This window comes from Priapulus caudatus, unplaced genomic scaffold, assembly GCF_000485595.1.
Source record: "Priapulus caudatus unplaced genomic scaffold, Priapulus_caudatus-5.0.1 Scaffold660, whole genome shotgun sequence".
Lineage (NCBI taxonomy): Eukaryota > Metazoa > Priapulida > Priapulimorpha > Priapulimorphida > Priapulidae > Priapulus > Priapulus caudatus.
Genome location: NW_014577721.1, coordinates 127,020 through 138,837, shown reverse-complemented (window position 1 = coordinate 138,837; position 11,818 = coordinate 127,020). Strand labels below are relative to the sequence as shown.

The 11,818-nt window shown below is 43.2% G+C and overlaps 2 protein-coding genes across 3 annotated transcripts in view; one reads left to right on the top strand and one right to left on the bottom strand.

Moving 5' to 3' along the window:
- LOC106812553 (adenosine deaminase-like protein) overlaps nt 1–4,447 on the bottom strand; it is an 8,962-nt gene extending 4,515 nt beyond the window's left edge. Inside the window, exons 1-4 of the mRNA XM_014816451.1 lie at nt 4,321–4,447; nt 1,953–2,086; nt 1,077–1,137; nt 59–209 (exon numbers count right to left, since the gene is read on the bottom strand). Coding sequence (XP_014671937.1) covers nt 59–209; nt 1,077–1,137; nt 1,953–2,086; nt 4,321–4,386 — 412 coding nt within the window. The 5' untranslated portion in view covers nt 4,387–4,447. The remainder of the gene's footprint in view (nt 1–58; nt 210–1,076; nt 1,138–1,952; nt 2,087–4,320) is intronic.
- Nucleotides 4,448–5,137: 690 nt separating this feature from the next.
- Nucleotides 5,138–10,869, top strand: LOC106812552 (mitotic checkpoint protein BUB3-like). Of its 2 annotated transcripts, none has more exons than XM_014816450.1 (9): nt 5,138–5,276; nt 6,500–6,723; nt 6,964–7,033; nt 7,527–7,678; nt 8,037–8,220; nt 8,955–9,107; nt 9,562–9,628; nt 10,096–10,305; nt 10,756–10,869. In XM_014816450.1, the coding sequence occupies exons 2-8, from the start codon at nt 6,511–6,513 to the stop codon at nt 10,250–10,252; spliced, it is 996 nt and encodes a 331-aa protein (XP_014671936.1). In that variant the 5' UTR covers nt 5,138–5,276; nt 6,500–6,510; the 3' UTR covers nt 10,253–10,305; nt 10,756–10,869. The 2 variants fall into 2 exon arrangements, with proteins under 2 accessions (XP_014671936.1, XP_014671935.1); XM_014816449.1 differs by having other exon boundaries at nt 5,138–5,327.
- The last annotated feature ends 949 nt before the right edge of the window (nt 10,870–11,818 follow it).

Below are 11,818 nucleotides of genomic sequence, written 5' to 3'. Positions count from 1 at the left end.
CGCGCGTGTTCGTCTACCCTCCCCTCCCTCCCCCCTGCGCGCGCGCGCGTTCACTCACTCTCCTGCTCGCACTTGCGGACGGCGGCGAGCACGGCGTCGACGTACGAGCGTTTCGTCATTCCCGTCGCGGCGTCGGCGCGAGGCGTGCTGCGCAGCTCCGCGTATCTCACGCCGTCTGCCGCCATCTCCCGGATCGTCTCGTATGTCGTCTGCGCGGAGAGAAGCAGAGATTCGAGATAGAAGTGAAGATAGATTAGATAGGATAGAGGCGGGGCGGCAGACGAGAAAGATTACGGGGGTGCTTTTTTCGTAAAGGAATTATTTCGGAAATAATTGCACAGTCAAGAAAAATACAGTCTCATATCATAAGTCTCACTTTAATAGTCTCATTTATAAATTAAATTATAAAAATATGGTCTCACTTAATAGCAAGCATGTTACTGATTGCTCCAGTATGAAAATTGCCATAAGTTTGTGCTGTTATGGCGAATGAGAAGCGTGGGCAGAAAACGGCAAAAAAATAATGTGGCAGTTTTTTTTCATAGAAGATTATTAGAATTATTTTACAAATAACTGCACAATCGAGAAAAATACAGTCTTGTGTAAGTCTAAAAGTAAATATATAGTAATAAGTAAGGTATAAAAGTAAGGCTAGTAAAGTACAAGTATAAAAATATAGTCTCACTCAATAGCAAGCATGTTACTGATTACTCCAGTATAAAAATGTCCATGAGTTTGTGCCATGGTATATAAAATACCAAATAATGCACACGATTGCCATTTCAGTTAGATTTAGATTAAGAGGTTAGCCACATTCTTTCATATAGCGATTATTTGCTTGAAATCAGCAACCACATCTCATTGAGTGATGTAGTGGTGTTAGACTGGTGAACATCTCTATTGCTTAAAACTCAAATTACTATGTCAAAGTACAGGGACAGGGTCTTGCGAGGGAGTACCAAGTGGCATCATCAGGTAACCGCGTCAACGCGATATAAACAAACAGATTTTGCAAGGAGCGAGACCTTTCATTTGACCCTCTAACATCCCGCTAACAGTTATACCTATTTACTCACCAAGAACATGGACTCTACGCTCGTGTTTAGCGCATGAATAATCTTGAACTTCTGGAATAACCTGCAAACAAACCACGAATAGTTGACGAGCACTACAACGTGTACCATCCACCGAGTCACGTCCTCGTTGCTATCCAAAAAGCATGTCTCTATATAATATACCATAACAAAATTGTAATTAAATTTAAGCATGCCCGTAGTATCTTATATTAAATAGAGACAAGCTATATTGAGATAGCTACTAAGAATGAATCTTTTCATGACACCTGTGAGCTTGTGATCTTCACCATTCACGTAGACATACAATTCCGACTCGTAAAAATCGAAACCAGTTAGTCAGGTTATGAAAACCAAATCGTGAAATTACTGCCGGTGACAATACATCTTGCTGCCACGATAATCCGATCGACCGAATTATATCCCAAATAACATGCTTACGTTGAGCCAACGTTGGCATTTGGTTGGCACGGCCACGGTTGGCAATATGACGTTGGGCCAACGTTGGGCCAACGTTGGCATGGTCACAGTTGGCATGTGGTTGGCAATATGACGTTGGGCCAACGTTGGCGTATGGTTGGCATGGTCACGGTTGGCAAGTGGTTGTCTGCATGACGTTGGGCCAACGTTGGCGTATGGTTGGCATGGTCACGGTTGGCAAGTGGTTGTCTGCATGACGTTGGGCCAACGTTGGACCAACGATGGCCCAATGTTAGGCCAACGTTGACTGCCAACGTTGGGCCACTGTTGGAGCGCTGAGCAAAAATCCGTTGGCCCAAAGTTGGCATGAGCTGAAGACAGCCAACGTCAGCATGTTATCTGAGATTGATGTTAAAAATTTTGATCGGCCTCCACCTTTGCGCTTTACCCGCTACTTACTCATCCAGGGTGATGTGTTCTGTAACAAAATACTTGCTGACATCTAGACATGGTTCTCCCTTGGCTTCCTTTAGGCGAACTAGCTTCCGTACTGTGCTCGTGCTGATACAGGCGTTGATGTGTGCATGCAACTCCTGCCAAGAAGAAATACACGTGTAAGAGAGAGAGAGGAGACAGACCTTCGAGAATGATATGGCAAAGGATTGACAAGCAGACAGTATGAGAAGTAGGTGGTGGCGAAGAAAGAGTAGGGGAAGAGAAGGAAGAAGAGAAGGAACACGGGGAAGAGGAATGGGAGGAGAAAAGGGAGGTGCAGGAGGTGGAGGTGAAGAAGGAGGAGGAGGAGGAGGAGGAGAAAGGAAGAGGAGGAGGTGAAGGCAGACGGAGGAGGAGGAGGAGGAGGAAGAGGAGGAGGAGGAGGACGAGGAGCAGAGGAGGAGCCGAGGAGCGTAGGAGAGGACGGAAAGGAGAGAGGATCTGGAGAGAAGAGACGAGCGAGAGAGCGAGGAGGAGAAGAGAGGGGAGGAGGAGGAGAGGAGGAGGAGCGAGCGAGGAAGGAGAGGAGAACTGCATAGAGGGGAAGGAGTTGGAGAGAGTTTGTGAAGTAGAAGTGGATGAGGTGAAACAGGAAGCAAAGTAGTAGTCACAGATAGAAGAGGAGTCAGGAGCCAAAAAAGGAATAGAAGACACAGGAGGAAAAGAAAGCGGTGCAAATGATGAAACTTGCTCTCCTGATCCCCTCCCCTGAACACTGATTCTGTCTAGAACAAAAATTTCTGGGACAGCACCAAATATTTCTTATGGTCTTCAGAATAGCAAAAAAACTACAGCCCGACCCGCCTACTTGCCTTAGCTGCATGTATACATACATACGCACGCGCAGACGCACGCACGCACATAGTCACAGCTCGAAATAAGTGGGAATTGTTGCAGACAAGGAGAATCTTTAACCAGATTGCTTCAGGGTTCAACATTAACTTTTTATTTCACTAGACCATCGGGCTAGTAACTGAGGAAAACCACTAGATAAAAAACTTTTTTTAGATAAGAGTGTGTCATCGTATGAATTCATAGATGCTGTTTTCCGCGCTTTAAATCGCGCGTGGGCCGAGTTCACGTGCGGCATTCGTATTCTATCACGGGCATACACGAGCGCACGGTTTATCGATCGTCTACTGCGACTGGCAGCAATTAAGCCACGTTATTGTTTTTGCCGAAGGGTAGACTGGTATCCGGCCTCACACTCTGCTAGACAATGTACACGCTCTGCAACAAACAGTGCGGCCGCGTACCAGTCTAGCCAGAGGTGACCTTTCAGTGCAATATATATGACCAATTCTAACATGACCAGTCGGGCTACTAGCATTCTGGTTGTATGCAACCGGACCAAGCATTTACCCGACTAGTAGTTCGGTCGGACGTGGGTTAGTGTCGAACCCTGTTGCTTGCTCACCAAGAAGACATATATAGGCCTTCAATTATGTAAATAAATACACAACATTCACTACTCAGTGGATTTCTCCTATGATTACCACGTATGTGTTGGCAAATGTCTGCATATAGGTACAATAACATAGCAGAGGTCCCAAGTTGGGAAAATCCAAGAAAGGGATCACTTGTGATAATGGTCCATCGCCTATTTTTCGCGGCGCGCAAAAATAGGAAAAAAGTTGTGGCGGGCTGCGACATGTGTTTGTCGCAGCGCACCACCATTTTTTATAAAGTATACATACAAGTGTTTTACATTTGTGGCCTTTTATTGTTCGCTGGAATCAAAGTACATCAACAACCACGGCAAAATTTAGTAATTTACTGATGTAAATTTTTAAATATGGCTGAAAAATGTTACGACCAGGACTTTCTGGACTCTTAACGGGACACCGGGACCAGCATGTCGCACCAGGACGATCTCGGTGAGACCGGGACACTTGGGACGCCTGACATAGTGATGAGCAAACCTGTTTACGCTGGGTCACATTATCGTATTTGGTGGTGGTGGTGGTGGTGGTGGTGGTGGTGATGGTGATGGTGATGGTGATGGTTCATGGTGATGGTCATGGTCATGATCATCATCATCTTCATGGTCATGGTCATGGTGATGATGGTTCGTGGTCATGGTACTTCATGGTGACGGTCATGGTTCATGGTGGTTGGTGGAATGTAGTAACAGGTACTACTCACTGGCAGCAATTAAGAACAAGCCCGCACGTACAGCACACACGCGGCCATTGACTATAATAACAAGTGTTATTACAACTTATTACAACTTATAATACAACAGTTGTTATTATAGTCAATGCATGCCGCGTGTGTGCTGTACGTGCGGGCTTGTTCTTGCTGCCAGTGCTACTACTTGGCGTTAACTTACTATTTTAGGTAGACTTCTACAAAACTGCATCAACTTCAAGTCTTCCGCTGTAGCCATTTCCGACATCAGTCATCAGTACCTGAGTAATAATTAACCCTTACGTGTTACTAAAATGTAACAATAAGGAATGTTTCAATTTTTTGCTCGAGCAACTTGAACTTTATGATTATCAATAAAATTTCCAGTCAGAATATAGACTGACCCCAGTGATTCTATCTTGTGTAGACTAAACACATGCGTCTAAACAGAGGAATTGCTCCGACCTGTGATTGGAGGATAAAAATAGACCCCGCCCACTCCCGCCGCATACGCTATGCTATGACCGGTAGGAACGTGTACTAACCATAGGTACTAACTATCATATGGAGCGAACGAATTGAGTTACATTTTTATAAATTCTAGCTATTATAGACACATATCTTAGCCTTAATCTCTGTGAATTTTGAGTCTATTGAAGCGCGATTAGTTTAATTAATTAGCAAATATGCACGCGCGGCTATGACCGGTGAAACAAAACGTCACGAATTCTATTTTTATCCTCCCAAAATAGAAAAGTGGGCGGGGTCTATTTTTATCCTCCAATCACAGGTCGGAGCAATTCCTCTGTTTAGTCCACTGTTGAAAAAGGACGTGGATTCCGACTAGTCAAACCCGCAAAATCTATTTATTTATTCACTAAAACAATAACGGCAACGATTATCATAAAAAATTATTGAATAATACTATTTGACGAGTTAAAAAAGTTATGCATTAAAAGCGTTTTATGGGGAAAAAAGTAATTTCTAGTAAGTAAAATATAGAGGGCGTAAGTGGCGAAACACCGGGTTCAGTTTTTCAAACACCAAAACCAAAATACATCTCAGAAATATACAAGACAAGTTACTACTCTGTACTCATTGACCAAGAATATCGTTGTTGTTGAAAATTTGACTGAAGTATTTTGTTGCTTGCGGCTGGTTAGCTTGGACATTTTTGTTTTTTGATATCAGCCTTTGGCAGAATATCTTGTTAGTACCACTAAAATGGCACTATTTACATTGAAAAATTTTACCCATGACCCATGGCATGGGCCATAGCTCTAGTAGTAGTAGTAGTAGTAGTACTAGTACTAGTAGTAGTACTAGTACTAGTAGTAGTACTAGTACTAGTATTAGTACTAGTACTAGTAGTAGTACTAGTAGTACTAGAGCTACATGGGCCATAGCCTAGGCATAGCCCCATAGCCATGGCATAGGCATAGGCATAGGATCATTCTAGTAATTTCTATCTCTACGGTAGATAAGTTTAGTTGGGTTAGTTAGTTAAGGATAATGACGTTATGATTATTCTAATAATTGTATTTAGCTCTACCCGTGTATAACCTGCACTCACGCTACAGGGCAAATGAAATGGGGCACACTGGTAAAACTAGCTCCAAGAAACGGTCTTTGCTAGGGTTACTTTTAGAAGACCCCTGTATATATTGACGTGAGTCACACAGCCTGGTCGGGCTATGGTAAAACTAGTGTTATTCATAACTAGCATTGCAGCAATGAATATACCATAAGCAAGCACAAATCAGTAGATATGGTATGTAACTAAACTGTCTAGCAACATATAACATTTACTTCTGTTGTCTATTTACTGCACAATCTTCAGTTCAGACTTAGTTTAGCAATAGAAATACAGACTACAGTGAATAACCTTTTCTGCACTAAAAATGTCCTACACATGGTTGTGGCTAGCCCGACGAGGCTGTGCGACTGATTGTCTATACTGGTCTTCTAACCCTAGCAAGACCGTTTCTTGGAGCTAGGTTGTGGCATGCCGTGGCATAGGATTGGGCAGTAGAACTAGCTCTTCTTACAGGCAGGCCTATAGCTAGTGGCAGAGTGAAGAGCTACATACATACAGAACTCTAGCACTGTAGGTTTTATCGCTACACATCTCAAATGTGAAGTTAGTGTACTGGGAACTATAGTGCCAGAGCTGACTTCTTCAGTAAATCTAGCTAGTATGCAAGTATGGTTTTATTTAAACTAAAGAGTGAGAAGAAAGAATAGTCATTTGTCAAAAGTTGTCATTTTTTGTAGTATCGTACAATATGGGTCCTCGCGAGGAATAGAAATTCAGGTTCACGTGAAATAAATATTAAACTTAATGAGTGGGCATTGAATTAACAAATTATATTACATGCCAGTTTTAGCAGAGATGACGAAACTGCCCCAGAACGATGCTCCCAATGAGTTCAAGATCAACAATGCACCGCAGGACGGCATTTCTGCAGTGAAGTTTGGTCCCACCTCGTCACAGTTTATCCTCGTCTCATCCTGGGACACATCTGTCCGGCTGTACGACATACAGAATAACAACCAGAGGCTCAAATATCATCATTCAGGCGCTGTACTAGATTGCTGTTTTCAGGTTGGTTTAAGCGTGTAAATAAATCTCGTAGTTACATATTTAAATACGTAAATCTTGCCGCATTGTCAGCTGCCACTAGATGTGGTGTGCTTTTTATAACCTTTATTCCGAAAGTTCACATATAATGTAGAAATGATGTGCAGGATGTAAATTTAATGAAGTAAACACAAATGAAGTGCATGAATGAATGAATGTGCATTTATTCCTTATTGATTGATTTATTGGTTATCACTTCTGTAGGATGGTGTCCATGCGTACAGTGGTGGCCTGGACCAAAATCTGAAGATGTTTGACTTCAATTCAGGAACAGGTTTGTCGATTTCAAAATTCCGTTGCTTGTGGAGTTAAAATCCTTGTAAAAAATCTCTCTGACACAAAGCGCTAGATGCAAATTGACCCAGCTATACGAATTCCGCTCCTCCTACTTGGGTGTGCTAAAATTCTAATTCCTGCCCATTTTTTACCGGATATTTTTCCACTACTGCGTCACATCCCGTCCTGTCATACTGTATTGTTTCCTTTTCCTCATCCCGTCCTGTCGTGCTGTATTTTCCTCATTTGATAGAGACGATCGATGCATCACAACCCGTCCTGTTGTGCTGTAGCTTTTCCCTTCTTCCTTCAACAAAGACAATCATTGCGTCGCATCCCGACCTGTCATGCTCTCATTGTTTCTCGTTTTCCTCGTCCTACAGAGAAGACGATCATTGTGTCACATCCAATCCTGTCATACTGTATCGTTTCCTTTTCCTCGTTCCGTTCTGTCGTGCTCTTATCGTTTCTCGTTTTTTCTTGTCCTACAGAAACGATCGTGGGACTGCACGAGGCGCCGATACGCTGCGTCGAGTACTGCGCCGACGTCAACGTCATCGTCACGGGAAGCTGGGACATGACGGTGAAGCTGTGGGACCCTCGCGCGGCACGCAGCGCTGGCTCCTTCTCGCAGCCGGACAAGGTGACTCCATCCTCTCTCCCTCTCTCTCTCTCTTTCTCTCTCTCTCTCGCGCGCACGCCATGCAGCGCTGGCTCCTTCTCGCAGCCGGACAAGGTGACTCCATCCTCTCCCCTCTCCTCTCCTCTCTCTCTCTCTCTCTCCTCTCTCTCCTCTCTCTCTCGATTTTTTTGCTGAACTAGGTGTTGATGATTAATGAGAAAGTAGGTTATAAACTAGTGCTGCCATGGTAGTAGACAGATGTCTGTCTGTCTGTCTGACTCTTGCACGGTAGTATGCTGGCTAAGTGTTGTGATATGTTGTAACGTGTGTGCGTGCGTGCGTGCATGATAAATTGTAACGTGTCAGTGTGTGTGTGTAGGTGTACACGCTGGCTACGTGCGGTGACAAGCTGGTCGTGGGCACGGCCGGGCGGCGCGTGCTCGTCTGGGACCTGCGCAACATGGGCTACGTGCAGCAGCGACGCGAGTCCAGCCTCAAGTACCAGACACGCTGCATCCGAACCTTCCCCAACAAGCAGGGATACGTGCTTAGCTCTATAGAAGGTAAGCCAGTGCAAGCAAGGATACGTGCTTAGCTGTATAGCAGGTATGCCAGTGTAAGCAAGCAGGGATAGTTGTATAGAAGGTATGCCAGTGTAAGCAGGGATAGTTGTATAGATGTGCCAGTGTAAACAGGGATAGTTGTATAGATGTGCCAGTGTAAACAGGGATAGTTGTATAGATGTGCCAGTGTAAACAGGGATACGTGCCTAGCTCTATAGAAGGTATGCCAGTGCAAGCAAGGATACATGCTTAGCTCTATAGAAGGTATGCCAGTGTTAGCAGGGATACATGCTTAGCTCTATAGAAGGTATGCGAGTGTAAGCAAGGATACGTGCTTAGCTCTATAGAAGGTATGCCAGTGCAAGCAAGGACATAGAATGTATGCTCTCATGTAAGCATGAATAGCTCTATAGAAACTACGCCTTTGTTAGCAGGGATACGTGCTTAGTTCTATAGAAACTACGCCTTTGTTAGCAGGAATACGTGCTTAGCTTTATAGAAGGTAAGCATGCTAGGGAATAGCGTGTACGTGCTCACCACTGGCACCTGACCCTACTTGTCGTTAGCACCGATATGTACTTGTCTGTGTAGACAATCCTATAAAAGTAAGTGATTTAAGTTAATATTAAGTAAGTTATCTCTATAAAAGTAAGCACGCTAGTGAATATTGTATGCATGCAACTATGTACTAACCACTAACACCACACGCACCTGACCCTACCTGTCTTCGGCAGGGCGTGTGGCGGTGGAGTACCTGGATCCGAGCTCCGAAGTGCAGAAGAAGAAGTACGCGTTCAAGTGCCACCGCATCAAGGAGAACGGGGTCGAGCAGATCTACCCCGTGAACGCCATCGCCTTCCACGCGCAGCACAGCACCTTCGCGTCCGGTGAGCGGGTCACGCAGGGTAGAGCAGGGTCGCGATCGTCCGGCGTTTCTTCTCGAACGAAATTGTTTTATTATTACCATCGTTATTATTATTATTATTATTACTATTGTTATATTTACTTTTGCAAAATTGTTTTATTATATTATTATTACTATTATTATTTACTTTTGCAAAATTGTTTTATATTATTATTATATATTTATTTACTGTTGCAAAAGTAATTTGATCGCCGTTTGATGCCCTGATTGATCATTTCCCCCCCCCCACGCACACACACTGACATTTACTGTGCCGATGTTCGATCTTGTTTACTAGCAGTAGGTGAAATGTATTTGTGGTATATGTATTCTGTAAAATTACGGGAATGTGTAACTATCTTTGGGTTTCTTCTACTTCTGGTTACGGAATGACGTATCGCGATATGTGCTCACGTGATTGCGTTTTTGCCCAACAGGTGGCTCTGATGGTTTCGTCAATATCTGGGACGGTTTCAACAAGAAGCGTCTCTGCCAATTCCACAGGTAACTGAGTTATTTACATAAATTGAGGTCATTGATGTGATATTCCAGCCGCAACTGTGAAATTTTATGCATCTTTTTACCCTCATATTGCAATCTCTCTACTCACACTTTTTTTCATTCTAATTAATAATTGCAGAAATATCTGCAAATTAAACTTTTTATTGCATTTATTATACATAATTTGAAAAAAATATCATAATAATATTGTAAAAACATAAATAATATAAATATTAATATTATTATTATTGCAATAAATATAATGTTAAATATAATTGCATTTAATAATTTTTAATATCATTTTTTCTAGCCAAAAAATAACATTAAAAAATATCAAAAATTACGCTTCATGACAAAATACGTAACTCAATTAAATCATTTTTAAAGCGTCCATCATTCCTCGCGTATCTCACGTAATTTACGTATAATTATTACGATTTATCTCTCGCACGCGCACGCGTCGTCGGTAGGTATCCGACATCGATCGCCTCGCTCGCCTTCAGCCCCGACGGCACGATGCTCGCCATCGCCTCCTCCTACATGTACGAGGAGGGAGAACAAGAGAACGTGCCCGAGGACGCCATCTACATCCGACACGTCACCGACCAGGAGACGAAGCCAAAGTAGCGCGGCGGACAAACAAGCGGACGTGCGTGCGAGCGAACGGGAGAGCTGTACATGTACGTTCACACGCGGCGAGGGATGATGACAATGGCAGCGATGATGACGGTGGTGATGATGATGACGATGGCGGTGGTGACGATGACGGTGGTGATGACGATGGTGGTGATGGCTGTGATGACGATGGTGATGGTGGTGATGACGCTGGTGCTGTCAGGAGATGATGACGATGGTGATGGTGGTGACGATGATGACGATGGTGATGACGATGGCAGTGATGATGATGATGGTGGTGATGATGACGATGGTGATGGTGGTGACGATGGCAGGTGACAGGATCTGTATGCGTGCATCCCATGTACATCAGTGTTTATTGCATTCAAGTAATGGCAGTCATGTTTAGATAACGTGTTAGAATGCGAACGATTGATCTCAATACCTATAGCAATGACTTTATTCATATGCCAGTGCCAGCCTACATATAATATTTAACCTTTTCTTCGTTACAGATATAAGAATATTTGAAGATGAACAAGACGATGAATTTTACATTTACCCTTACACAAATATTTTATGGGAAAAAGTAGCGATGTATAATAAAGTTGCTCCTTCCCTACTCATTTTATGCATTTTTAAGATTCTTTTTCCCAGCTATTCGTATGCCGCTCACTATTTGCTTGTATAAAACGTCATATCAGTGGTGGGCTTTGTTGCAACTGCCAGCTTCAACCAACCTCTGCTAGCTTCTGCCAACAACTACCAGCAACTACCACTTTCCACCAATATCTACCAGCTTCCACCAACAACTATCAGCATTTACCAACAACTACCAGCTTCCACCAGCAACTACCAACTTCCACCAACAACTACCAACTTCCACCAATATCTACCAACTTCCAACAACAACATCTATCAACTTCCACCAACAACTACTAGTTTCTGCCAACAAATACCAGCTGATACTACTAACTACCAGCTTTTACAAACTTCCCAATAACCGTACCAGTAAATTTATTTAATATTAACACATTCAGAAGATAGGTTTGACCTTTGTGGCTTACAAGTTTATATACGCTAATATGTCAAACGATTTTTCCAATAATAATATGTTGACTTGATATTTCCACCTCGGCCTATGGCCTATAACGTTATATAATGTAATATTTATTGCATAGCTATAATATCGAAATTCATATCACAAGGTAATATAATTAGGTATCTGTGTAGGCTAACAAAGAAGTCAATAACCGGTGTTCTTACATCCCTCTACTTATAGTAGTTATGCGAATATTTCTTTCGGAGCGAAATTTCAAGTTGTCTAACCATTACTTTCCGAACATACATAACATGGTCGAATTAGGCTGGAAACGAATACTGTATAACAACACAATCCATCCATTCGCACAGTGAATTCATCGAGTGGTATGTGTGTACGCATGCGTGTATGTGCGAGTGTGTACGCGCGCGTGCGTGTTTGTGCGAGTGTGTACGCGCGCGTGCGTGTATGTGCGAGTGTGTACGCGCGCGTGCGTGTATGTGCGAGTGTGTACGCGCGCGTGCGTGTATGTGCGA